This window comes from Peromyscus leucopus, chromosome 23, assembly GCF_004664715.2.
Source record: "Peromyscus leucopus breed LL Stock chromosome 23, UCI_PerLeu_2.1, whole genome shotgun sequence".
In the NCBI taxonomy this organism is placed as follows: domain Eukaryota; kingdom Metazoa; phylum Chordata; class Mammalia; order Rodentia; family Cricetidae; genus Peromyscus; species Peromyscus leucopus.
Genome location: NC_051082.1, coordinates 15,007,208 through 15,035,123, shown reverse-complemented (window position 1 = coordinate 15,035,123; position 27,916 = coordinate 15,007,208). Strand labels below are relative to the sequence as shown.

The 27,916-nt window shown below is 40.4% G+C and overlaps 1 protein-coding gene across 8 annotated transcripts; it reads left to right on the top strand.

The window, feature by feature from the left end:
* The first annotated feature begins 92 nt into the window (after positions 1–92).
* Rsrc2 (arginine and serine rich coiled-coil 2) lies at positions 93–23,549 on the top strand. 8 transcript variants are annotated; one of them, XR_003736280.2, is made up of 11 exons: positions 96–212; positions 4,548–4,704; positions 6,465–6,508; positions 7,299–7,376; positions 9,129–9,319; positions 12,204–12,407; positions 14,914–15,036; positions 18,044–18,123; positions 19,979–20,211; positions 20,827–20,916; positions 22,612–23,549. XR_003736280.2 is itself a non-coding variant. In XM_037198730.1 (11 exons), the coding sequence occupies exons 3-11, from the start codon at positions 4,624–4,626 to the stop codon at positions 22,789–22,791; spliced, it is 1,248 nt and encodes a 415-aa protein (XP_037054625.1). In that variant the 5' UTR covers positions 98–212; positions 4,059–4,151; positions 4,548–4,623; the 3' UTR covers positions 22,792–23,262. The 8 variants fall into 8 exon arrangements, 7 of the variants coding, with proteins under 7 accessions (XP_028741669.1, XP_037054626.1, XP_028741668.1 ...); XM_037198730.1 differs by lacking the exon at positions 7,299–7,376 and adding an exon at positions 4,059–4,151 and having other exon boundaries at positions 98–212; positions 9,107–9,319; positions 22,612–23,262; XM_028885838.2 differs by having other exon boundaries at positions 99–212; positions 9,107–9,319; positions 19,982–20,211.
* The last annotated feature ends 4,367 nt before the right edge of the window (positions 23,550–27,916 follow it).

Genomic DNA, 27,916 nt, shown 5'->3' with positions numbered 1-27,916 from the left:
ACCATCTCGAACCGCGTTGTTATAGAAACTCTTATCGCCACCCCTTTTTTCTCCCAGCAAGCTGCGCGCCGCGCCAGGCCTCATCCCTTTTGTGCCATCCGGGTCTCTCGCGCAAGGGATATAGTCTGTGGCGAAGCGTCGGGGCGGCCGGGACTGTTGAGCGCGTCCAGCGGAGGCGCCGCCTTAGCGGCCGGGACTCGAAAACGATGGCGGTAGGTCCTGACTGGAGCTCGAGGCCAGGCCTGGGTTTTGTGTGGTTCTTTACGCGGAGTGAACAGCTCCCGGAGCTGTTGTCCGTGCTTGTGTGTGGACAAAATGGCGCCGCGGTCGCTTTCTGCGCTCGCCATCATGGCTTCCTGCAGCAGGGAGGGGGAGGTAAGGCGGTGGGGATGGGGGTGGGGAGCCGCAGGGAATGGCTCCTTTTTCCAGAACTTTCCTCCTTGCTCCCCTCGCCCCGTGTTTCTTGAGAAGCCCCCCGAACTGTGGGGTTCCTCTCGTGGACCCCGACTGGGGTTATGTGTCGCGGTTTGATAGGGCTTCTGAGTTTATGCTGCCGCTGGAGAAATGCGACTGGGAAGGGGAGAAAGGAAAAAGACCAGGAGGCGTCTCTGGAAAGGATCGGGTCAGAAAGGCGGTCTGCTCAAGGGACGATGGATGAGGAAGCAGTCTCGGGCTTTTGAGCGAACCCTTAGTGAGAGGGGTGCTTTGCCTCCTCCTGCTTAGCGTTTGGCGGTAGGGATCTCCTCCTCGGTTGGAGTTGGGATTGTCTTAAAGAGTAAAAATTTGTCCAGTTATCCAGTTCCGTTCCCTGGTACTTGTGCTTCAGGGCGACTCGTGTTTCCATTTTGAGTCTTTGAGAACCGCGGGGCCTTGTTTCTTTGAAGACCCCTTTCTTGACCCATATTAAAACCGTACCTAAGTCACCTCTTTGGACAGGAAGCCTGCCCTGGATATTCTATGCCCGTTTTTAATGAATCATATTATCCTGTGATTGTTTTGTTTCTAGTTATAGAGAGAAAATATTTTTTGTGAGCATTATGTATTACTTTTTACTGACTAAAAGGTTTTAACTTCATATTGTAGACAAGGACTGCTCTTCCTGATAATTGGAATATTTGAAATTAGAGTGGTTTTTTCTGCATCTCCCTACTCTTTATGTCTAGTTGAATTTAAAATAATTTTTATGAGGTTTCAAAGAGTAGATAAGCTTTTTTAAATTGTGGGACTGATACTTCTAAGTTGTGTCTTGGACCTCTTAATATACTTCAAGAGTAGTATTGTTTTTGTGCTCCATAAATGAACTCGAATACTTGGTTTCCGCAGTGTCCTCTACTATAAAGGCAATCCCCCGGAGAACTGGCCTAGTATTAAGTATGCTGCTTACCTTCCTTTGCGCTGGGAAGGCATTTGTGTGCTCTGCTTCAGGTAGGGTTTTCAAGATGTAAATTGTAAGAAATGGGTGGCTTTCTCACAGACCCAGCAACTACATAGAAGGCAGTTTGTCTTTAGGAATTTCTGCTAAACTGAAGTAAAGCTGAGTAGTTTTGCTAATAGGACTTTCTATCTCCCTTGTATTGTAAATATCCTTAGAAAACTAAGAGTTGTATTTTGTCAGGGGCCATCTAATAGTACATGTGTTTAATGGTGTGGGTTTTGTTCTGTAGTGTGTTTTCCATGTGAAAGTGACGACTACTGACCTGTGTCACATAGTGGTTCCTCTGTTGCAGAATAAACATTAGTGGACTAAATGTTGTCTTTTTCTGTAGTTTTCAGTTCTCTGTTGGTTCTCAGGAAAATGAACATATTTACATGGCTATGATCCTAACAACTGGAAGGCTGCAGCAGAAGCTTGAAAAGTTGGAGGGCAGCTGAGAACACATAGCAGGCATCCTCTTAAAGCTTCGATGGGGAGGTGGTGCCTGTGGTTTATGTTTGAAGTGCTTTTTTAGGTTGAGGGAGTATCTCTCAGGCCAATCTGAAATCATCTCTAAGGATAGGGAGAACAAGAATGAAAGAAAATCACTGTGGCTCTTAATGGTGTAGTAGAGCAACATGTATCACTAGTGGGTAGCAAAGATAGAGATATTGCAGTATTTTAGGGGCATCAGCTAGTGTTTCTGGTTGTCAGCTGTAAAGTAAGGTTGACCTTGATTCTGACGGATGAATGCCTTTCAGCACAAATTATTCCTATCCTGGAAAAAAAAAAGCATGGCTACTGGAATAAGAACTAAGACCCTCCCCTGTAGCTAGTTGCTTCCTTTTTGTTTCTTACTATTCCTATTGAGGTACAGGTGGTAGTTTAGCACATAATTTATGCATTTCACCTCCAATTATAAGTTTGTCCTTTTAATTATGTGTACTTAATTCCTGAGCCATCTTTCCAGCCCCCAAATCTGTCCTTTTTCAAAGTGTAGTTTTATTATTATTGGAATCTGGTACTGGTTTTGACCCATTTTTATACCCGAGTAAAATAAAACACTTCCTTTATTTTGGTACTTGTTTTCTGGACTATTCTTCCCGAGGGAAAAAGTCAGTCATGATTCTTGATGAAGACTGTAGTTATCTTCCCCTGAAGTCCTAAGTCAGAGATTGGTAAACACTTGGTGAAAAGGAGCAGCTGGTGAATACTTGGGGTTTTATGGGTAATCTGCAATCTTTCACATTGTTTGCTTGCTTTACCAAGCTTTTTAAATACAAAAAATTATTCTTCTGGGCTCAATGACATGGGTCTTTAATCCCAGCAGAGGCAGGTAGTTAGGTACCTGAGTTTGAGGACAGCCTCGTCTGCATGATGAATTCCAGGCCAGTCAGGGCTACATAGAGAAACTTTGTCTCAGAAAGAAAGAAAAGAGCACAAGAGTTCTGCAGGAAAGTAGTGTTGTTTGCCAGCTCCACAAGTTTATTTTCCTTCTCCAGTCAGACCTACGGTTCCACTACATATGGTTCAGATCTGTTTGTTTGCCAGTGCCTCTTACCAAATTCAAGCAAATGTTGGGTTTGGTGGTATGTATCTGTAATTGCCATTTCAGGCTTGTCTTGCCTATGAAATGTTATCTCAAACTCAATTCAAGGGAACTTTCAGGTTTTAGTATATACTTGAAAATAAGATACTTTCTATTATTCCAGCTTAAATCAGATCATCAGTTTCTTTAGTAATTTTTGTGTTTGTATCCTACCACCCCCACCCCAAGATTTCTCTCTATAGCCCTGGCTGTCCTGGAACTAGCTCTGTGTTTCAAACTCGGAGAGGTCCACATGCCACTGCCTCCCGAGTGCTGGGATTAAAGGCATGCAACACCGTCACCAGGCAGTACTTTTCTTTTCTTTTTTTGGGTTTTTTGTTGTTTTGTTTTTTTACGAGACAGGGTTTCTCTGTGTAGCTTTGCGCCTTTCCTGGAACTTTGTAGACCAGGCTGGCCTTGAACTCAGAGATGCGCCTGCCTCTGCCTCCCGAGTGCAGGGATTAAAGGCGTGGACCACCACCTCCCAGAGTACTTTTCTTTTTAATTAGACTATTGTAGCATTTCATACATGAGTACTGTTATACATCATTTGCACCCCTCTGTAGTAGTTCTATGGTAAGACATTGTTTGGATTGCACAGTTCTCAGAAACAGGGCTGGTAGTGGTTGGAGATTTTTTTCCAGTGCTGGTGATTTAAGACAGATCTTCACACTTGAAGCAAGCGCTTCTACCACTGACCTACATCTTATACCAGAAATAGCTTTAGTGAGGAGGATACAACTGAAATTCACATCTCGAGCATTTATTCATGGGCTTTTGTGCTGGTTGCTGTTACGAGTACAGAAGATAGGTGGCCTTCTGTGAACTAGAAAGTGACAAGAAACTGAACCTTAGGTGAATCAGGTCTCTGAAAATGTGTATGCTGTTGTATTTTTTGTTTTGGTTTTATAAGTGCTGGGACTTACCTCAGTGATGGAGAACTTTTCTAACAATCATGAAACCCTGGGTTTAATCCATACCACTGTAAAATAAAATTTATATTGTAATATTGCCTATAAAATGCTTTAACGTGGAAACGGCTTGATGTTTCCATAGCCCAGAGCATAAATACGGAGAGGCAGAACATGTTTTGCTGTACCTCTGTGCCAAGGGGATATTTTCATTAAAGAAGGTTAATTAGGTTCTCAGGTAAGGTAATTTTCTGCTTATTCTTTTATAATCTAGAAATGCTCCCTATGCTGCTTTAATATCTTACAGTTCTAAGTACCTATAAACCTTTTAACAGCTTATTCTAGATAGCTTTTTAATAATAATGAACAGCGATTTGATTACTGGCAAGTCAGCAGATTTAATTCACACATCTGAAGTTTTATAGTTTCTTTAAATATTTATTGGAAATGCCAAGAGCCAAGTCTTTTTATACCTGTTACTTTGCTATACATACGTCCACTTGGAAATCAGCCATATATGGGTTTTGTTTTTCTTTTCTGGTAAAACTCAACTGTGTTCATTCCTTGCCCTTTTAAAAACCAAGAGACATTGGAAATGCAATTACAAACTTTGATTTTTATTTTTAACTTTTAGGCTACTGATACAGAACGAGATGGACTAGCCCCAGAAAAGACATCCCCAGATAGAGAAAAGAAAAAAGAGCAGTCAGATGTGTCTATTTCTCCTAGAACCTCAAAACATCACTATTCAAGGTCACGGTCAAGATCAAGAGAAAGAAAGCGAAAATCAGGTAAGGAATTTAATGTGCTGAAACATTGCCTAGATAGTGGTGTATTCTGAATTTACTTAACACATTTTAACTTGGTACTTTTTAACTGTGTTGTAGCACCTACATGGGAATGTTTTGTTTTCACTAAGGCTAGAACCCAGCACTCTGTTGAGTAGTCCCTACCATTTCATCACACCAAGCCCTGCAGTGCTCCAAGGACAGAATGGACTCCATAGTAGTTCCAGACTAACCTAGGCTGAATAGTGAGACAGTGTCTCAAGTAACTACCCTTAAAGGCAAACATTTTGCTATGGAGAGAAAGCAGGCCTGGGGTGACATGAGTGTGGAGTGCCTGGCTTGCATAAGAGCATTGTAATCAGATGTTTCCTGTCCCCATCTCCTGGTCCCAGATGACCAACTCAGGCTGATTATTACTGCTTAAAAATGCTCAGCCAATAGCTCTTAAATGAACCCATGTTTCTATTTATGCTTTACCATGTGACTCATGGCTTGTGGCCTTTTTTGTTTGTTTGGGTTTTGGGGACAAAGTTTCTTTGTATAACAGGCTTAGCTGTCCTGGAACTCACTCTGTAGACCGGGCTAACCTCCAACTCAAAGAAATCTGCCTGCCTCTGCCTCCCTCATTGTGGGATTAAAGGAGTGCACGCACCACCACTGCATGGCTTTTTACCTCATTTTTCACACGCCTCACGACCACCCTGACCTCCCTTCTCTCTCAGCATTCTCACTGTGTCAGGCTGTCTTGCCCAATCTCTTCTGCCCTGCTATTGGCCAATCATCTTTTAACAATGAGCATAATACACAGCAGAGCCTAACATTGCAGAATAAACGAATAGAGTGAGAAACAGAAGAGCGGTTAGTTTAAAGGTTGTACTAGAGCTTAGTTATCAACTGTTACTTGTGTGTATAGATAATTCTCAACAAGATCTTTTTTAGTATGTTTAAATCTGTTGGGCATTGTGATCACATTTAGAGTGAACATTTTCAAGCTTGATATGACATTGTGGGATGATCAGAAATTAAAATCCATCCTGGGATACATAAAACCCTGCCTAAAAAAAAGAAGAAAAAGGAAGTTTCTAGCTAACATCCTTTTAACTATAAATCATGTCAAATTTAACCTAGACTAACCCTCCTTTGTGCTGGGATTGTGTGTGCTCAGCCCAAATCTGTTTTAATTTTTTTGTTTTGGGAGTTTTCATGTACACACATACATGTCCATGTATATATGGATGTTTATTTAGTATGTGTATGTGTGGTATGTTGTGTGTGAGAGGTCTGTGAAGGCCAGGAGTTGACATCCAGTGAGATGGCCTAGTGTGGTGAGAGCGCTTATGTGTAAGCCTGACAACCTAAGTTCAGCCCTCAGAACCCCACGTAAAGGTAAAAGGAGGGAACCAGCTCCTGACCTGGACACGTGGACACATAAGCAGTAATAAACTAGCCAGGCCTGGTCTGCATAGCGAGTGCCAGTCCCTGGCCAGCCAGGGTAACAAAAAGTCATTCTGTTTCAAGGGAAGGGGAAGGGGGAGTGACTAAAAGAAAATGTAGTCTTTGGAAGACACAGCCCTCACTGGAAATTTTGAAAGTAGTGGTTTTGATTGCTTCCCCCCCCCCTCCTATTTTTTTTTTTTTAATTCAAACCTGGACCTTGTTATGAAAGTCCTGTACTACTGACTTTTTTATTGTTACATAATTATAATTTATGTTTAAGATGTTTGTATGTTTATGTTATTTTTGGCTTTTGTGTGTGTTCACAGATAATGAAGGAAGAAAACACAGGAGCCGGAGCAGAAGCAAAGAGGTAATTAACACTTTAGTGAATAGGTACTTTAAAATTCTTGTAAAGTGTCTGGTAGAAATGTTTGTGTGACTATTTGCCATTGTCAAGGTAAGTACCAAAACTTGAAATTTAAAAGGTTAATTGGGTTTTTAAATAAGCATGATTTGGATTCATCATTTTTCAAGAAGATAGTTGTGTGTATAAAAAGTACCTTCAAAAACTATTAACTTTTATTATATTGTGAAAATATTCACAATAAAAACTATCATATGAAGAATAAGCTGGATTTTTAGGCCTGTGATACAGAGCTTCCATTAATCTGAGGTCCCAGGTCTCCTTATCCTTGACAACTGCTCAAGATTTTTAAGTATCAGTCATCTTTATCATTATCCTATTTGTGGGCTACTTTTTCTTCATTGAGTACTGAGTTTCCTCTCTTTTCTTTAGTGAAGCTAGTCCAGTAGTCAGCCTTACGCTATTGCAGTAAAAATGTGAGGGACAGTTGGAGAGGTGACATGTCAGTAGAGCCTTAGGAAAAACAAAGGCGGCGGCAGCTGTACTGCATAGGAGTTAACTTGCCTCCCCCACCTAAGAAGATGAGGACTGAGCTACCCAGGAAGAGAATCAGCAGTGAGAAAGGGAAAAGAGCCTCAGGGGGCTGGGCAAGGGACTCTGAAATCCAATATGGGCAGGGACTTCACCTCTCCCCCTAATGGAAGCTCTGTTAAATTTTTAATTTAGGAGAGTTTTTGTGAAAATGACTATTTTGTTTAGCTCACATGATAACATTTCTATAATAAATCATACTCAGCGTGCTAATGCGCGAAGAGACTGAACTGAAGACGCTGCAGACTCAGATAGCAAAATAATAAGCCTACTTCATGATAAGGTAACTATTAGTCATTCAAACTCCTATTTCCCTTAAATATATCTTAAATCAGTTAAGGGTTTTAATGTTTTATAAAATTAATAGTAATGTTATGTTTGAAAACTGGCTTAAACTCTTAAAGTGTCTGGAATTGAACCGTTTATAAGCATTTCTAGTCTGCCAATATATGGCAGAGTTGAGAAAATTGTAAGGTCATAGAGAACTGGTCTTGAAACTAAGGTTTAGCTCGTGTCTCCAGGTCTCTTGTTAATCTGCAAGATAAAAAATCACTATGATCATTTTCTGATGTATCATTGTGCATGTTCATAAATGATTGACTCTACTTTTTTGTTTGTTTGGTTTTTGACTCTGTATTTAAAGTTAACCTCTAGTCAAAAGCAATATGCTATGGCCTATTTTGGGAAATACCTGTGTTGTGTTACGTTACCGTGGAGAAATGGTAGCCTGAGCAGCAAAGGATGGGGCCCTGGCCCAGTTGAGTTACTGTGCCACTCTGTGTTTTCACCTCTTGTTTATATGAAATGGAAGAACAGTTTAGAGGATCTGAATTTCTCTTAGATTTAAGTTTAACAACCCTGAGTTGTGGGGGATTTAAGCTTTAAATACAAGGTGGCTTTCACATGTTTGGCTTGGGAAATACATAATAATTCCAGATTTGACATTTGAGTGGTAAGGTTGAGATTTGATCATACACTTAAGTTCAAAATATATATTTTATGATGACATAGGAATTGTTACCCCTGGTTTATTTACTTTTTTTGTTTCTCAATTAAAAATGGTAGTTGGTATTTTCAACCGTAGGTTCAGAAAATATAATAGAGCTGTAAGCCTGTTGGGATTGATGCAGGCTGATAAGTGATTGCTCCATGGTTTGTAGACATTGAAAGATAAGGTCTTTTGGAGAGAATGGGGCCAGAAAGGAGGTTGGTTGAGGGGGACATTGCTACTCTGCATAATTTGAAATAGCAGTAAGTATTAACTTTTTGTTAAAGTAGACTTTGCTGCTTTTTTTGAAGTGCATTTTGTGAAGAAGCATTGCTTTGTTTTTACCTATTATCTCCTTTTTCGTTTCTTTTTGCTGGTACTGGGGATTAAACCTTGGACTTTATGCAGGCTAGTGAAACACTGCTGCTGAGGTACATCCCTCAGTTCCATTATTTTTATTTGTTTGTTTTGTGGTTGGGGGGGTTGTTTTGTTTTGTTTTGAGACAAGGTTTTTCTCCGTATCCCTGGTTGTCTTGGAACCAGGCTGGCTTCAAACTTAGGTATTTCCCTGCCTCTGTCTCCCTAGTGCTGGGATTAAAGGTGTGTGCCACTACACCTGGCCCTATTTTTTTAAACTTGGTAGTGTGTCCTTTGGATTTAGAGTGGGTTTTGTTAATTTTTTAAGAATGAGGATTCCACTTGAACCATGGCTTTCAGTATCTATTTTTTAAATGTTTATTTTTAAAATACTTAGGGAACAAACTGTAATTTTGTATCTTAATCAGAAAATTGTAATTACATATGCAACATTTAGGTGATATGAAACTAGATGATTTTATTTGCCACACATTCCTGCAATTTTGTATCTTAATCAGAAAATTATAATTATATATGCAACATTTAGGTGATATGAAACTAGATGATTTTATTTGCCACACATTCCTAAGGTTACTAATGTTGCATCACAACATTTTTGTTTACTGATACCCATACTAACTCTTTTTGTTGCACTATTTTCCTGAAAGAACCAACTTCTTGTTAAAACAGGCAAGAAGACATGAATCCAAAGATAAGTCCTCTAAGAGACATAAGTCTGAGGAGCACAATGACAAAGAACATTCTTCTGACAAAGGAAGAGAGCGATTAAATTCATCTGAAAATGGTGAGGACAGACACAAACGCAAAGAAAGGAAGTCATCACGAGGCAGAAGTCACTCAAGATCTAGGTCTCGTGAAAGGTAACTAGTTTGGGTGATGAACCTTGGCGCCTTCCAGTACCTTTAACTTGTAGAGTATTCCTAGCATTACACACATAATCTTAGGATATTAGGCATTTCTCACTACCTTAATGTAGTTCTTTACCAGCTTATATCTAAAGGCTTTTAGAATCTTAGAATATATTTCAGAGAACTATCATGTCCAGAGTCCTGCTATTGAGTCCGCAGCACTGGAGGAAAATCCATTTGGGGCTTTCTCATAAATCCAAAAGTGGCTTCAAAGCCACATTTAATTAGTGGCTAGATGAACTTTAACCTTTTTTACTTGTATTGAAAAGGTTACATTATGGGAACTGGAGAGATGGCTCAAGCGGTTAAGAGCACTGGCTGCTCTTCCAAAGGACCAGGGTTCAATTCCCAGCACCCTCATGGCAGTTCTTAACTGTAACTCCAGTTCCAGGAGATCAGACACCCTCATACAGGCATACATGCAGGCAAAACCGAATGTATATTAAATAAATCTTTTTGTTTTGTTTTTTGAGACAGGGTTTCTCCGTGTAGCTTTGTGCCTTTTCTGGAACTCGCTTTGGAGCCCAGGCTGGCCTCGAACTCACAGAGATTCGCCTGCCTCTGCCTCCCAAGTGTTGGGATTAAAGGCGTGCGCCACCACAGCCTGGCAAATAAGTCTTTTTTAAAAAAGAAAGAAACAAACGGTTGCATTGTTAAACTTTATTAACCCAAAGACTATTATTTTCTAGGATTGGTGCAAAATTTGTTACCTCTTTAACTTCTGTTCTACATTTTCGTGTTTGGTTTGGTTTGGTTTGGGGGATTAGAGGTGTCCAGATCGGGTTTTCTCTGTGTAACAGTCCTTGGCTGTCCTGGCATCTGCTTTGTAGACCAGGATGATCTCAAACTCACAGAGATGCTGAGATTAGAGGTGTGCACCGCCACCGCCTAGCTGTTGTATATTTTTTAAAAGGAGGTTTATTATTTTTTGATTCTGTTACTTTTTTGGTTTTTCGAGACAGAGTTTTTCTGTGTAGTTTTGGTGCCTGTTCTGGATCTCGCTCTGTAGACCAGGCTGGCCTCGAACTCAGAGATCCACCTGGCTCTGCCTCCCGGGTGCTGGGATTATAGGTGTGCGCCACCGCTGCCCGGCTTAGTTTTTCATTCTGTAACTGTCCCAGGACTCATTATGAATCTTAGGTTGGCTGCAAACTTCTGGCTATCATCTTAGCTCAGTCAAGCTAGCATTAAAAGTATGTTCTACCACTAGGCAGGCTTAAAGCTTGCAGTTGTCCCAGTGTTCCTTTACAGTGTGATTGTAGGTATATAAGCAACACCACACTAAGCTAGTTAAGTTGTTTTGATGTACTTGATTATTGTTACTATTGGCCAAAAAAGAAAAAAAGAAAAGAAAAGAAATTGAATGTAGCATAAAACAACATTGTATTATAATATTTAGTCACAATAAAACGGCTTTTGGGCCGGCTGGTGGCCCACGCCTTTAATCCCAGCACTCAGGAGGCAGAGACAGGTGGGTCTGTGAATTTGAAGTCAGCTTGGTCTATGCAGTGAGTTCCAGGACAGGCTCCAAATATACAGAGAAACCCTGTCTCAAAAAACCAAAAACAAAAAACAACTTTTGGAAAATGGAGTTGTTATTCAAATATGTAGCTGGTTGTTTTAATGTCCATGGGTGTTTTGCCTTCATGTATGTGTGTGCCACGTTGTGAATGGCACCTGTGGAGGCCAGAAGAGCATTGAATTCCCTGGAACTGGAGTTAGGAATAGTGGGTGTTGGGAATCTTCTGGAAGAGAACTGAGCCATTTCTATGGCTCCAGAGTGGGGGATTGTTAGTTTGGGTGTTTGCTTATCTATCTGTCTATCTATCTATCTATTTATTTATTTATTTATTTAAAGAAACCAGTGTTTAGTTACATTCAGTGAAGATTGGGCAATAATAGGTGTGATGTCAAATATTTTGCTATGTTTCTCTGTGTAGTTTTGGTGCCTGTCCTGGATCTCGCTCTGTAGACCAGGCTGGCCTTGAGCTCACAGAGATCCGCCTGGCTCTGCCTCCCAAGTGAGCAATAATTGTTGGGCAATAATTTGTATGTTTGATACACTTTGACATAAGGGTCAATTTCCTTTCTATTTTGTTTTTTAAAATAAACTTTGACAAACTTGTGTTTAAAATGTTGTGGTTTGCTTTCACCAGTCTGTTCTGTTGTTTCTGATGGTAACAGATACTGCTGGGTCAGTGACAGCCAGTGCATATGCTCTGTAATTTTCATGTGCCCAGTTGAATATTTTTACCTTTGTAGTGATGGAAGCTAGTTTTGGCCAACATAGCATAACATTTTATTTTAAATTAAGCTAAAGCTGGGAGATTAGTAAGAATGACCATTTGTGCTCCAGAGTCAGAGTCTACTTGTACTTTTTATAACAAATTGGCATGAAAGTGAATCCAACTACAGAGATCTGGTGGTCCTGGTGGTGGTCCTTAAAGCTATGGTACAGGATAGAGCCCAACCAAGAGTAGCTGCCGAGATGACTGAGGGTGAAAAAACCCCTTTTCCTAATCTGTAAACAGTGCAGTTTTATGGGGGGGTTTTGTTTGTTTGTTTGTTTGTTTTTATTTTTTGCTGTCTTGCAGTTTTTGGTTTTTTTTTGTTGGTTTGTTTTGGTTTTGGTTTTGGTTTTTTATTAACTACTTTATAAGGTGTACAATGGAAAAGATAATTATGGTCTTGGCGTGGTTACACATGCCTACAATCTCAGTGTTCAGGAATTAAGTAGGACAGAAGTTCAGTGTCTGCCTGGGATATATAGTAAGACCCTGTCCTTAAAAAGGGAGGCAATTGTAAGCAATTCAAAGTTTATGCACTTGAATTTCAGACGCCATCGAAGTAGAAGCAGGGAGAGGAAGAAGTCTCGGTCCAGGAGTAGGGATCGGAAAAAGTCTCGATCCAGAAGCAGAGACAGGAAGAAGTCAAGATCTAGAAGCCGGGATAGAAAACGAAGGATTAGAACACGTTCCCGATCGAGATCCAGACACAGGCATAGGACTAGAAGCAGGAGCAGATCAAGAAGTCGAAGTCGGTAAGTGTTCATCCTGAATAAAATACAGCGTGCTCTTCACTATCCACCTTTTCTCAGTTGTACAGCACATTATCTACTGATTGATCTAAAATATTTTAAATCATTACGTCATCAGTAAAAACAAACTTAGGGCCTAGCGGTGTGTCTCAGTGGGCATGCTTATTATGCTTTGTCCAGGGGTTCTGTGCCCTGCACCACAGAAAACATTTCCTATACACATTCTTTTGAAGGTGTTAGTAACCTAAATTTATTATGTTCTTTCTGTTTGGTTTGGTTTTGGTTTGAGATTTGGGGTTTTTTGTGTAGCCCTGAAAGGCATTTGCCACCACACCCAGCAATTGCGTTCCTTTTTTTTTTTTTTTTTTTTTTTTAAATCACAAGAGCTAATATAATACTCTATATTATCAGGCTATTTGGGTTTTGTTTTCCTAATTTACTTGTTTGATTGTTTTGCCTGCATGCATGGTGCCTGAGGTCAAAAGAGGACCATCAGATCCCTTGGAACTAGAGTTAAGGGTGGTTGTGGACTGAAGCCAGGTCCTCTGCAAGAGCAGCAAGTGTTCTTATCCACTGAGTCATCTCTAGCTACTGGGGTGAGTGGGTGTGTGGGTGTGTGGCGTACCTGTAGAGGGGCTATCAGCTGTTGTCCTCTATTGATCTTCGAGTTATTTGTTGATTTGCGGACTCAGCTAGGGTGACCTAAACCTCCTGGGGTCTTCCTGTCCCCACAGTCTCAGACACTAGGGTTCTAGCCATGCCCAGCTATTTTCCTGGATGGTAGGGGTTTGGATTGGGTCCTCCTGCTTTCACAGCAAGTACTATTTGTCACCGAGCCAGCTTTCTTCCTTTTTAATTTATTTATCATTGTCATTTACTCTTGTTTTATGACGTAGTTTACATTCCTTTGTGCTTTGGTTTTGGTTTGGTCTTCAAGTTGGAGTCTCTCTTTAGCCCTGGGCTGGCTGCTTCCCCATGGTTTCTGGGATCAAAATTTGTTTTGGGGAAAAAAAAAAGACTCAAAGGATTAAAAAAAATTTGTTTTGTGGGTTTTTTGGTGGTTGTCGTCTCTTTGATTGATTGTTTTTTCTTAGAAAGAAGGTCTTCATTTTCCTCCCTCCAAGTCCTCTTGTATGCCCTTCCTTCTCTCTCCTTCAAATTCATGGCTTCTTCATCGGTTGTTACTGTGTGCGTAATACCTGTTATTTGTATGTACATATGTATTCCTCTATATAATCTGGTGTAACTCATTTTTAATCGCCTTTCAAGCAGTTAGTTCACTTGGATGTTTTTATTGGTCCAGGTCATTGGCCCGCCCTCCCTTATTTTTAAGATTTGTTCTGTGTATGGCTATGTATTTCCCTTGTATGAAGATATCAGTGGATGTTGGGTCTCCTTAAATACCATGGCCAGCAAATTGTCCATTGCAAGAGGCAAGAAGGAAGTCCAGTTCACCTTGGCTCAGTAGCTGGTGTTAGTTCAAACCTTGAGAGTCTGCCATCCAATGGTTTATTTTAGGCATATTTAAGCACAGCACAATTTGGAAAAATGTTTCCTGGTGATAATTAACACAACAAAGCTTAAGAAATGATTATGTTGAAACTCTTGTACAAGTTACATCTTCCATGAAGATTGCTTTGGAAGCAGACTCAAGGGTATGGAGGAGGATAGTGCTGTGCTTGTCTGAGATAAATAATAGATCAAGATAAGGATCTGTGGAAGCTGGTGTTGCCTGGCCATTCACATGGCCCAGAAAGTCACCAGGCTATTAACCACGTATATTCACAGCCTTCTATGCAGAAAGCAGGTGTGTTTTCTTAGGACAGTACTATCCTATTTAATGCTGTGTGTTTAGCATTCCTGGTTTGCCTCCTGTTTATCTTTGAGCACAAGGACCTATATACTTCTTACAAGTGGAAGCCAGAAGAGGACACTAGATTGCCTTTATCTGGGGTTACATTACAGGCAGTTGCAAGCCAGCCAACATTCATGCTGGAACCTGAACTTAACCACTCTTAACCACTGAGACATTAATTCAGCTTAAAATAGTAGGAATATTTGAATTCTCATTGTGTACAGACTAACATGCAAGATTATGAAGCAAATCTTTGCACCACTGGGTATGTAGGCAGAAAGTTGGAAATAGCCAGTATGATTCCAGCTATAACATGGATATTAACTGGCCATATGTGTAAGAAATTTAGAATTACTATGAAAGATGTATTGATAGGGGCTGGAGAGGTTGCTTAGTGATTGAGAGCACTGTCCGTTCTTGTTAAATTCCCAGCACTTGTGGTTGCTCACAACCATGTGGAACTCCCAGTTCAGTGGGCCTGATGTCCTCTTCTGGCCTTTGTACCAAGCATGTAAATAGTACACAGGCATATATGCAGATTTTTTTTTTATGCCTCTATATATTTTTTTGATTCTTGTTGAGCTATGTAAAGAAAATTAGTTTTTATGAAGATAATTATGGCCATAATGAGACACAAAATACTGGTTATTTCAGAGATAGAAAGAAGAGGATTGAAAAACCAAGAAGATTTAGCAGAAGCCTAAGCCGGACACCTAGTCCACCTCCCTTCAGAGGCAGAAACACAGCAATGGACGCCCAGGAGGCTTTAGCTAGGAGGTATGTGTATTTTCCCATTTAAGTCATTTTTTTCCTTTCGAATTGCTGTCAATTGTGTAGGCAAATGAATGCTTTTAACTCAGAGGATTATCCTTTCCCCATCCCACCCACCCCCAGAAAATCTAACCATAAATGCTGTTGCACATTGGTAATTCAGAACTACATAAGTAGGTTTTTACTTGGGAATTTTGTTGTCATTTATTTTTAATTTGCACGTGCAGATAGGCTGAGAAGTTTTTGCCTTTGTGATGAACTGATATTTTTACCATCACCACCCGCATGAAAAAACAAAGATTCAAAGTCTTTTCCTTTTGAAAATTTTGAATTTTAAATCATTCAAGAACCTGAGTTGTCTTTTCCTTTACTTTTTTTTCTTTATTAAAAACAAAACACCTGAACAGAGAATTCTGTCACTAAATTTTAGTTTTAGTAGATATACATCACAAGCCAATTTATTATCTTGTTGTATAGAGAGAACGTTGCAGTTCCAAAGTTTCTGTTTGACTGTTGGGCAGTTATGTGGCCACATTAGAGCAGGTCTGTGACAGAAATGTGCAGGGGCCAAAGAGCTGCCTCAGGAGGAGGCCAAAAGCCAAGCACCTGTTTGCAATTTTTTGCATATTCTGAAAATTATATTTTTTGGATTTGGGGTGTTTTTTTTTTTCCTTACAAAATTGAGTTTGTATTTTTTTTCATTATAAAAATACAGTTATCACAGTGTAACCTGATGTGCTGCTGCCCTGTGAAGCCAGCCTGGCAGAAACTCCACTGAACAGCAGCAGCAAAGGTGTGAGCTCACCCCTTCTTCATCCGTTCACCTCAGTGAATGGAGTTGGTTCCGACCTGCATTGGCCCTACAAGTGCAACCGATAGACCAATAGTTGTCTTGTTTCAAGCAACAGAGTTAAAAAACCTAATATATAATGGTTTATTAACTTAACACTATTTTCCAAGCATTGAAGTGTATTCTTTCTTACATACTGGCATCTATTATATTTTCTTTTTAATTGTTACTAAGGTAAAGTTATAGGGTTGATATGTTGGTGCATATCTGTAATCCTTGCATTGAGAGGTAGGAAGATCAGGAGTTCAGAGTTGTTCTTGGTTACGTGGATACTTTGAGGGCAGTGTTAGGCTTACATGAGACCCTGTCTCTAAAAACCAAAAAGAAAACCGTTGTTACTACCATCAAGCTGCTTGATTTAGATTATCAGTGATCTTGCTGTTACAGGTAGACAGGAAGCCCTCTAAAAGAAACGTTTGAAGTGTATTGGTCCATGCCTTCAATCCAGTGCTCAGGGGGCAGAGGCAGACAGATCACTGAGTGTGAGGCCACTCTGGGCTACATGGAGACAGGGGGTCTAGGACAGTAGAGGTCCATGAAGAGTCCCTGACTCCCAAACAAACAAAAAAACCCAGAAAGAGACACATGTAGGTTTTTTTTTTTTTTTTTTTTTTTTTTTTTTTTTTTTTTTGGTTTTTTCAAGACAGGGTTTCTCTGTGTAGCTTTGCGCCTTTCCTGGAACTCACTTGGTAGCCCAGGCTGGCCTCGAACTCACAGAGATCCGCCTGGCTCTGCCTCCCGAGTGCTGGGATTAAAGGCGTGCGCCACCACGCCCGGCTCTTTTTTTGGTTTTTAAGTGTCAGAATTTAAAGCAATTTTGGAAATAAACGGTTTGTGACCTATTTTGCTGAATAACATAATCAGAAAGTTATTCTCAAGGATTATAGATTGTAAAACATCTTTTTGTAAATTTAAGTACTTTTTAAAACAAATATCTGTTGAGGATGTACTTCAGTTGATACAGTGCTCGCCCAGTATGCACAAGCCCTGAGTTCCTTGACCCTGCCTAAAATCAGTGTGGCACATACCTAATCCTAGCATATAGATGGAGAAGCAGGAATTGTCTTAAGTTTAAGGTTATTCTCACCACCTGAGTTTGAGGCCATCCAGGACTACATGAGACACTCTCTGGAAAAGAAAAAACCACAAATACCTGTTTACTGTCACTAAAATAGCATGTGTGTCTCAACACCAAAACATAACCATTTCCTCAATCATAGTGGATTTGGACTGAATTAATGAGACCATGTGACAGGTTTCTCTTTCAAGAACTGAGTGATAACCACTTACTATCTGCTCTGTGGAAAATGAATTTGACAAAACATGGTAATTTAGTGTAAAGTATAATTTGTTAATTCAATTTTGTTTTGTATTGAAATTTTTATTTTATGTTACCAGTTCCCTTGCTAACCATAGATTTTTTGATTTAGTAGATTGTTAAGAAGGGTGTTTGCATATCATCTTATAAACTAAAGATTGCAGGGATCCTTTATTTGTATGGATATAAAATAGACTATTTTTATTCAGGTTCATTCTTCCCTGTGCAGTATATTATAAATATTGTTTTACCACCTAAGCATATACTATAGTTTAATATGTAGCACCAGTATATGGTTTGCAGGCTTTTAATTTTATCTTTGCTTTTTTTTTTTTTTTTTTTTTTTTTTTTAAAGCATTTAGGGTGAGAGTTAGAGGATATATAAAAATTTTGCTTTTAATGAATTCAGCAATTATGTAAGAGTAGTCATGGTGGCATGTATCTGTAATCCCATTGTTAGGTAAAGACAGGGGTGTCACAAGTTCCAGGCTAGCCAAAGCTACTTGAGACCCTGTCTGTAAAAAACAGACACACAGAAATTGCTAAACGTTATAGCATATGCTACTTTGGTGAATATGGCAAAGTTTGCATCCCTGGTTCATAGCCTGCTACAGCCCTGCAGTTCAAGGCCAACAGAGACAACATAGCTCTCCCCCATCGTTCTAAAATGAATAATGACTTTTGTTTTAAGACTTGTGTTGATATACTTATTAACTGTCTGGTACCTAATCTTAATAGGAAGGATATGATTCATTAATTTTAAAGTTCTGTGTATGAAATGTTTGTGTACATACATGAAGATATATACTGGTTTTACATCAATTGTTTTAAATTGTCTTTGATAGGTTGGAAAGGGCAAAGAAATTACAAGAACAACGAGAAAAGGAAATGGTTGAGAAGCAAAAGCAACAAGAGATGGCTGCAGGTAACTTAACTGGGCATTGCGTGCTTGTAAAAAACAATAGTTGAAAAATCCAGAAAATTGAATAGGAACAATCACCTTTAGAGTGTTTTCATCTTCTCAAAAACCATTTTGTGGCCCTGAGTGGTCACACTCCTTCAATCCCAGCACTGGGAGAGACAGAGCTAAGAGGATTTCAGAGTTCAGGGCCAACCTGGTCTGAATAATGAGGCCCTGTCTCAACAATAGCAACAACAAAACATGTGTGCGGGCGTGCGGGCGCGCACATGCCCATATTGAGTATGTGAAGTGAGCACTCAGATGCCGTCCATGGTGACATGTCTAGGTCAGAGGACAACTTGTGGAGTCAGTTCTCTCGTCCTCTGTAAGTTCTGTAGTGGTCAGGTTTTCCTTTTACCCACCAAGCTGTCTCATTGTCTTAAGAACAGATAATTTTTTGATGAGTGAATGATGGTTATTCCTGGTAATAAACCTCCATAGCTGACTTCTTATGTTAGCTTAAGAACCTAGCAAGCACAAGGCCCTGGGTTTGGTTCTCAGCTCCAGAAAATTAAAAAAAAAAAAAAAACAAAAACAAAACTTTTAGAGCCAGATAAATATGGTATCTGATAACCACTTAGGAAGCTCCCCGCAAATTCAAAGCTGTTATATAGCAAAACTGTTTGTAAAAACAAGGTGTAGAAGAAAGAATTTTTTAAGAGGACTGTATTCTAGCAGGGGATGGTGCTTCAGGCCTTTCATCCTAGTACTCAGGAGACAGACTAAAGGCAGTCTCTGAGTTTGTTGCCAACATAGTCTACATAGCAAGTTCCAAGCCAGTCAGGTTACACAGTAGGACCCTGTCATGTAAGAAGAGGAGGGGTTGAGGAGCCAGCTCAGCAGTTATCAGCACTGGCTGCTTTTCCAGAGGACCTGGGTTTGATTCCTAGTATGCCACATTGCAGCACAGAGCCATCTGTAACTCAAATCCCAGAAAATCCAGTGCTCTCTTGTTCTTTCTGGCACCAGACATCTATGTGGTACACATACATACATAAAACAAACACTCAAACATTTTTTTAAAGACAGGATTTCTCTGTGTAGCCTTTGCTACCCTGGAACTCACTCTGTAGAGCAGGCTAGCCTCAATCCATCTGCCCCTGCTAGACTTAAAGGCATATGCTGCCACCACCACCCAGCCAAGAATATTTTTCTTTGAAGGTGGCGGCTATGTTCTGGATTGACAACTTATTTGAAGAATCTGGCATGTCTCTAGAACTTGACAATACCCTCTCTTGTGTGTGAAAAATGCCTAAATTGTTCTAAATGCTTTTATTAAAATTGCTGCTGGTGGGCCAGGTGGGGGTGGTGCACCCCTTTAATCCCAGCACTCTGGAGGCAGAGCCAGGCGGATCTCTGTGAGTTCGAGGCCAGCCTGGTCTACAGAGTGAGCTCCAGGACAGGTACTAAAACAACACAGGGAAACAAACAAACAAAAAAGCTACTGGTGCTGGGTGTGGTGGTGCACACCTTTAAGTCTCAGCACTTGGGAGGCCAAGGGAAGCGGGTCTCTGAGTTCAACACCAGCCTGGTCTATAAAGTTGATGCCAGGATTGTTACACAGAGAAACCCTGTCTTGAAAAAGCACACACGTACCCTAGTTCATTTTACTGAAATCATGCTGCCTTATTTTGCGTACATTTCTTTGGTGATAATAAGCAAATGTCTGTTGATGAACACACTGATGTGTATTAGCTAACATTTCCTTATTTGATGATAATTACCTTTCCCTTTTATAAATGGTAAGGTTTTATAGACATAGAAACACTACTATTGTGTGAATTAGCTATGTCTTTAAAATCCATTGTATGTTTTTCAGCAGCTGCAGCCACTGGGGGCTCTGTTCTCAATGTTGCTGCACTGTTGGCGTCAGGAACACAAGTGACTCCTCAGATAGCTATGGCAGCTCAGATGGCAGCCCTGCAAGCCAAAGCCTTGGCAGAGACCGGCATAGCTGTGCCCAGCTACTATAACCCAGCTGCTGTGAATCCAATGAAATTTGCTGAGCAAGAGAAAAAGAGGAAAATGCTCTGGCAAGGCAAGAAAGAAGGCGTAAGTTCTTGTGTTCACCACTAGCTACTGGTTGCATGAAACAGATTGGAATGAAAGCTGTCGTTTCCAAGAGGCGGTTTATAATGGTCAGGTTTGCCACGATTAAAACTGTGTGTGTGTGTCCGTGTGTCCGTCCAACTTAGAAAAAAAATATGATTCATTTGCATGCTTCTCAATTGTGACCTTTTTTGGGTGATAATATTGTGTTGGAATATCCAAATGTTGAATTCATTTGAACCAAGCTTTTGAAGAAAACCAATTGTTTACATACATTTATAAGAAGTGAGGACTAAGCAGCTTGGTAAAAGCTACATTGTGAGCCAGGTGTGGTTGCTCATGCCTCTAGTCCATGCTCTTGAGGGGCTGAGGCAGGTGGATCAGGAGTTCCTAGACAACCTGGGTTACAGAGTACAATGCTGTCTCAGTAGGCATGGGATATATTATGAGGTGGTGTTCATTTAGGTTTTATTCCTTCATAATTCTAACAAGTGTTAAGATAGTTATAAATTATAGTAATGGGATTCTTTAAATTGTTTGATTTGCCTATGTTGTGGAATTTATAACATAATAAACTTTTAAGTTTTACATATTCTAAAATTCAGTACTTTTTAACAGGACAAATCTCAATCTGCTGAAATATGGGAAAAATTGAATTTTGGAAACAAGGACCAAAATGTCAAATTTAGGAAGTTAATGGGAATTAAGGTGAGTTTATGCCTCAGGTTTGATCCTAAGTTCCATTTTCTCAGCTTCATTGATTTCTGACTTCAAAGTATTTCAGTCATATGTCAGTTCCAAGCACTTAGTTGAGGATATCTGTTCTCCAAGTTAATCTCGTAGACATGACTATGCAATACAGACAATACAGACTGTTTTGACATGTCTTTTGATCATGCCTGCTGAGGCTACTTAGTGAGACCCTATATTTAAAAATCTAAAGCGGCCGGGCAGGGTTGTCACATGCCTTTAATCCCAGCACTCGGGAAGCAGAGCCAGGCGGATCACTGTGAATTCGATGCCAGCATGGTCTACAGAACGAGATCAAGGACAGGCACCAAAATTACACGGAGAAACCTTGTCTCGAAAAACAAAATAAAAAAAATCTAAAGCAGGACTGATAATGTAGCTCAGTTGGTAGTTCCTTTGTTTTTGGTTTTTGTTGTTGTTTTGGGTTTTTTCATTTTGTTTTGTTTTTTGAGATAGGATCTTGATGTATATCCTCATCTGGCCCTATCGGTAGAGTCCTTGTTTAGCAGTCTTAATGATCTACATGAGTCAAGTTCATTGGTTTTTGGAAGTAGGGTTTCTCTGTGTTGACCTGGCTGTCTCTGTAGAACTGAGTGCTGGGATTAAAGGCATGTGCCACCACTACCTGGCCAAGTATCATCTTAGGTTACATAAAGAGTTGGATGATAGCCTGGGCTACATAGAAGCCTGTTTCCAATCTTTCTTGGTCTTTTGATGAAAGTTTCAAGAGGAGTAATGAATTTGCTGGGGAAATGCTAATGTTCTTTTAGATGAAAAGTAGCTGAGTATGGTGGTGCATTCCTAATCCCAGTACTCAGGAGAGGCAAGCAGATGTCTGTGAGTTCAAGGACAGCCAAGGCTACACAAAGAAATGCTTAACCATTTACGTATAGAGAATTAATTTGATGCAAGCCCTGGAAAGATATAAAGAAATGGGCTCTTCTTCGTTGAAGGAGATGTTTGTATTTAACTTAAGCTGGCTTTTGTTTGTTTGGTATTTATTTAATGAATGTGAGTGCTCTATCTGCATGTATAACTTTATGTTAAAAGAGGGCACCAGATCCCACTATAGATGGTAGTGAGCCACCATGTGGGTCCTGGGAATTGAACTCAGGGCCTCTGGAAGAGCAGCCAGTGCTCTTAAAGCCATCTCTCCCACCCCAGCTGGCTTTTACTTTAACGAAGTAATCTCCATGCGCTCCACCCCACCAATGCCTGCATGGCTTTTTCCTGTTACATTCAATAAAATAGTTAACACTCTGTCCCTGAAACATGTGTATCCCTATTTCACTCTATATATGGCATTTATATGCTTAAGTCTTTGCACTATTCTTGACCACACCACTTACAGGAAATTATTGTTTGTCATCGTGCTGTGTTCCATACATAGAACAAGTCTTTGTATGTATAACTTACTATCAGGGTTACTATTTTATATCTGGGGCTGGAGAGATGGCTCAGCTGTTAAAAGCTGAGGACCCATTTTGATTCTTAGCACCCACATGGCAGTTCACAACTGGAGAGTCCTAGGGAACCAACACTTTTCTGGTCTCTGCAAACATTGCACGCACATGGTGTACCAACCTACATGCAGGTAGTACAACTATGCACACAATAATAAAGTTAAAAATCAATTGTTTGTATGGTATTTAGAGTGAAGATGAAGCTGGCTGTAGCTCGGTTGACGAAGAAAGTTACAAGACTTTGAAGCAACAAGAAGAAGTTTTTCGAAATCTTGATGCTCAGTATGAAATGGCAAGATCACAAACCCACACACAAAGAGGAATGGGTTTGGGTTTCACATCTTCAATGCGTGGAATGGATACAGTTTGAAAACTACCAACTTGGGACTTTATAGACTTGTTCTGATGTCAGGTCCTTGTTCACCAAACAGCTAGTATTCTAGCTTGCATGGGTGTTGCATTGACTTTAATTTATTGAAAAATACGATTTTTTTGTAAATATCAGATCAGTGATACTGGTGTTAGTGTTGTAATCAGGTTAAACCCACTTCCATTAAACTTGACAGGACTATAGAAGGACAATATTTTTTAGTTCATGAATTCTACTTTTCAAATCTATTAAAGCTTCGGGTGGGATAAAATCTCATACATAGATTTTCTCGTGTCCGCTGTCTTGTGTACTTTTGTACTTAACCTTGTACAGTTATTTTCATCTCTTGAAACATGAAAGAAATGTTAAGTAGATGTTCTTTAGAAGATCTGGCCATTTGGTACATAATCTGCACACATACGCTGGGCAGTGATAATAAAAATGGTTTTCTCAAAACTGGTGTTAATTTAAGTTACCTGGTGTTCTTGTTTGAGTCTGTTGTATGTAGCGTTGATGTTACAATTAAAAAACACTAGCTATAAATGCTTTTTTACAGCAGCTGTTTTAGGGTATAAGCAATACTACAGTGCACAGAAATGTAAAGGGAAGGTGAATGGAGCAAATTTATTAAAATAGTAGTTTTCCTATTATAAGGCAGAATTGATGTGCAGTATTTGTTAGTCCATGTTATTCAGGAAATAGGTTAATGCATTAAAGGGATGTGAGCACTTTTATATTAATAAAGTGCCTTATAACAAGTCCGTTGTATGCTACTTGCTCATTATCCCTTTGCAGTCTTATCAGAAACTGAGACATTAGAAACAACTTTTTTTGGGGGGGAGGGGGACGCAGACAGGGTTTCTCTGGAACTCACTTTGTAGACCAGGCTGGCCTCAAACTTGGAGATCCACCTGCCTCTTCCTCCCGAATGCTGGGATTAAAAGCATAAATACCACCACTTGGCTAGAAACAACTTTGAGGAGCTGAGTATGGGAGTCTGGTTAATAACCCAAGCACCTGGAAGGCTCAAGCTTTGGAATCTTGTTTTGTGTGATGGGTGTTTATGTAAGGAACATCCAGCTAAAATGATGGTGAATGACTTATATAGATCAAAGGAAGGAGCTGCAGGCAAGAATTAAAATTTTTTTTATTCGATATGTATACAGTGGTCTGCCTGCATGTATGTCTACAGGCCAGAAGAAGCTATCAGATCTCATTATAGATGGTTGTGAGCCACCATGTGGGTGCTGGGAATTGAACTCAGGACCTCTGGAAGAACAGCCAGTGCTCTTAACCTCTGAGCCATCTCTCCAGCCGAATTAAAATTTTTTGTTTGATTTTTTGAGACAGTGTTTCTCTGTGTACCTTTAGAGTCTGTCTTAGAACTTGCTTTGTAGACCAGGCTGGCCTTGAACTCACCTTGCTCTGCCTCCCGGGTGCTGGGACTAAAGGCGTGCACCACCACCACTTGGCAAGAATTATTTTATGCATACTTGGCAGGAGAATTAATTTTGAACTAGATGTGCTGACCTAGCAAGAGTCAAAAAAAATGTTTTCATAAATAAGGCCGGAAAACTTGGATTCAGTTTCCAGTACATGACAGCCCACAAATTCTTATTCATGTTACCTGGGCTCTGACACCTAACCTCCATGATCAGTGCACATGTATGGTACACATAGATCCAGGCAAAAAACAGGACCAGAAAAATTCTTTTATATAAAGGATAAAGGGTAACATGCTTAGTTTAAATGGGAATCCTTTCACTCTCCTGCTCATCCCAATAGCGCTCATTTCTGTAGTTTTTAATCATGAATCCAACCCCCATAGTTCCTCAAAAGTCTAACATTTGTTTTCTTTCTATAAATTATGCCTCTCGGAGAAAGGGAAGAAAGGTTTAGATCCTATCCCTAGGGAGGCTAAGACAGGAAGATTGCCCCAGGCCTGCCTAGGCAACTCAGAAGGGCCTGGGGAATATAGTGCAGTTGCTCCATTGGCCTAGCCATGGATTTGATCCCCAGCACCAAATGAACTGGGATATGTGAGATCGCAAAAGTCTCCTAAGACCATCATTGCAAATAGAGCCATTCCCCAGCTCTATTATGACAAGGTTTCTCTATATCGTCCTGGCTGTCCTGGAATTTCGGGGCTGGCCTCAAACTCAGATCCACTTGCCCAGCACATTTTTTTTTTTTTTTAAATCACTTGGCTTTTTTTCCCCCACTCATTGATTGGCCCACTGATGGCAAGATGGGTCACCACCAGCTCTATTGGTCGTCACCCATTAAAATTCTTTGAGTTCTTATTTTTACCAAGTTGGCTCCAACAGCCACAGACTGATCTGGAAATACATCCTGAGCATGTGCTAAAGGTGTTTCCATCACTGGAAGAGCAGACTTTGTTAAATTGGACTAAGTGATGTTTGATGTTAGAGTGGATTATTCGTGACCCATCTACCCAGGGGAAGAGATCATGCAAGTCTGTATGTAAAAAATAAACTTTTAAGACCTTAAAGGATTAATAGCCTAGGAGCTTCAGGTGGCCTGAAGAACTTGCAGCAGGAAGAGTTGAGAGGATAACAATAGCAGGGAGGCTCCTTAGAGGATCAATAGTCCGTAGACCCTATCAGAACTGAAGGATGCCAACATGAGGAGGACCTCCATCAAAATTGTCTTTGGGAAAACAGAAATAGGTCTGCAGACTGATTCCTACACCCAAATTCCCTTCTCTGGCACATAAAACTCCAAGCCCCCAGTGCACATCTCTACTCTGGAGAGACTGCTTCGTTCATTTTGATTAGACAGTATGCCTCTGTAGAGATCGGCCTCTTAATTTCATGTTACCTTCATCAATCTCCATCTGTCAGGTCCAAAGCAAACAGTTCCCCACACCCCAAAAGGCAGTCCAAAGAGCCAGAAGTGGGATTTCTGGCAGTTAGATAAAAGCCAGCATTCCTCGGGAATTTGTGAAACTCATTTTCCTTACTTCTGACAGAAGGGACAATATGGCTATCCGTGGTACCGATCAGCATCAAAGCACATGCTGGAATCACAAGTGCCTGTACCTGTCAACACATTTCAAAGTCCACCCCAGCCCCTTCCATCTCCCCTGCCTTAAACTCCCTCCAGCTCACGGGCTCTGCCCTCCTGCCAGCTCCTTATTCTTATAACCCTCTTATTGCTGTGTCCGCTCCTGCTGTTCTCCCTCTCTTTGCAGACAGCCCTGGCGATGTCAAGTTTGTTAGCCATTATCATCTTTTTTTTTTTTTTTTATTGGTCGGTTGGTTGGTTTTTTGAGACAGGATTTCTCTATGTAACAGCCCTAGCTGTTCTGGAACTCGCTCTGTAGACAGGCTGGCCTCGAACTCGCAGAGATCCGCCTGTCTCTACCTATCCGAGGGCTGGGATTAAAAGCAGGCGCCATCACCACCTGGCTTGTTAGCCATTTTCTGTTCACTATACTCTCTCTGCTCTGGACTCTCTCTAATGCCACTGACTTCTCTCCTTCCTATCCCAATAAAGACCTTCTACTTAACCATACTATGGATCCACCATGTCATCTGTTTGTACGCTAACAAGACCTTTAGGGAAAAAATCATTGAGAAGTGAAACTTTGGTGTTGGAGCTATCTGCAAGTCACCCATATTCCAATAAGTAATGCCCCCTATTTACTTTTAATTTATCCATGTTCCAATAAGTAATCCCCCCCATTTTACTTTATTTTTATTTATTTATTTAGTTGGTTTTATGAGGGTTTCCCTGAGTAGCTCTTGCTGTCCTGGAACTCACTCTGTAGACCAGAATTCATAGAGATCCACCTGCCTCTACCTCTCGAGTGCTGGGACTAAAGGCGTCACCACAACTGCCCAAGTCAACTTTTGACTAGTGTATATGAGGTCCTGAGTTTAATACCCAACACCACTAAAAAAAGACTTTGAAAAAATAGATCTTCCACGGTCTAGTTTCTTCTCTATTGTCTGTAGGATGAATTGCCGCTTCAAGGTATCACATCAAAATAAAACCATCTCCATCCCCAAAATGTTTCAGTATCCCATTTGTTTCAAATGACCACTTATTTGACCAGTTTAAGTCCCAACACTGGCAACTACATACTACTCCCTTTCTCTCAATACCTTTAACCAACACACATTCTGCTCTTTTTTTATATATATAATTTATTTGTATTTTATGTACATTGATGTTTTATATGCATGTATGTCTGTTTGAGGGGATCAGATCCCCTAGAACAGGAGTTAGTTGTGAGCTGCCATGTGGGTGCTGGGAATTGAATCTGGGTCCTCTGGAAGAGCAGCCAGTGCTCTTAACCACTGAGCCATCTCTCCAGCTCTTATCTTTTAAATATTTTCTATTTCTACATACCTATTTTCCCCACCACTATTGCTGCTATAATCCAAGCTTGCTTCCCCCACCCCCTTTTCTGTGCTGGTGTGCAAACCCTCAGCATCATACAATCTCTAGGACCCCACCATCAACCAGTCCCCACAAGCTACAGTTTCCTACTTTACTATGAAAATCTATCCGTCTGTTTGCTAGCCTCAATGAAGTGTTTTATTTCGTTTGTGCTCTATCTTTTAATCAAGACTATTTTATCAGAAGATAAGTTTGCTATTACGAATGTACCATCTGTTTAAAATGTTTTAGGATTTAGTTGGTAGGCAGTCTAAGAGAACTTGGCTAATGTTCCAGATTTCATTGTGCTCCATTTTGCTTTCATCTTCATTTTCTTTCTCTACCCTGGCCACCAATTTACCCACCTAATCTTTCCCATTTGGGTTCGAGTTCTTCCCTTCACTGACAGAAACCAACAGGGTATTTTTTTTCTTTTCTTCCTTCTTTTTCTTTCTAAGAAGGGAGGATAGACAGGCCATCTCATGTAGCCCAGGCTCACCTCAACGTTCTCTGAGGATGCCCTTGAATTCCCGATTGTAACTATGCCACACATGACCTGACTATATTGTTTCTTTGTTACACACTATAATTTCCTGTATTTTTAACATGTGGTGACGCATTGCCATTCAAAACCCGCGCGACAAGAAAGCAGAAACATTCGTAATTACGGGGTTTTCTGGTTTTGTTTTGGGGGGGGGTTTTTGGTCCCTGATAAGCG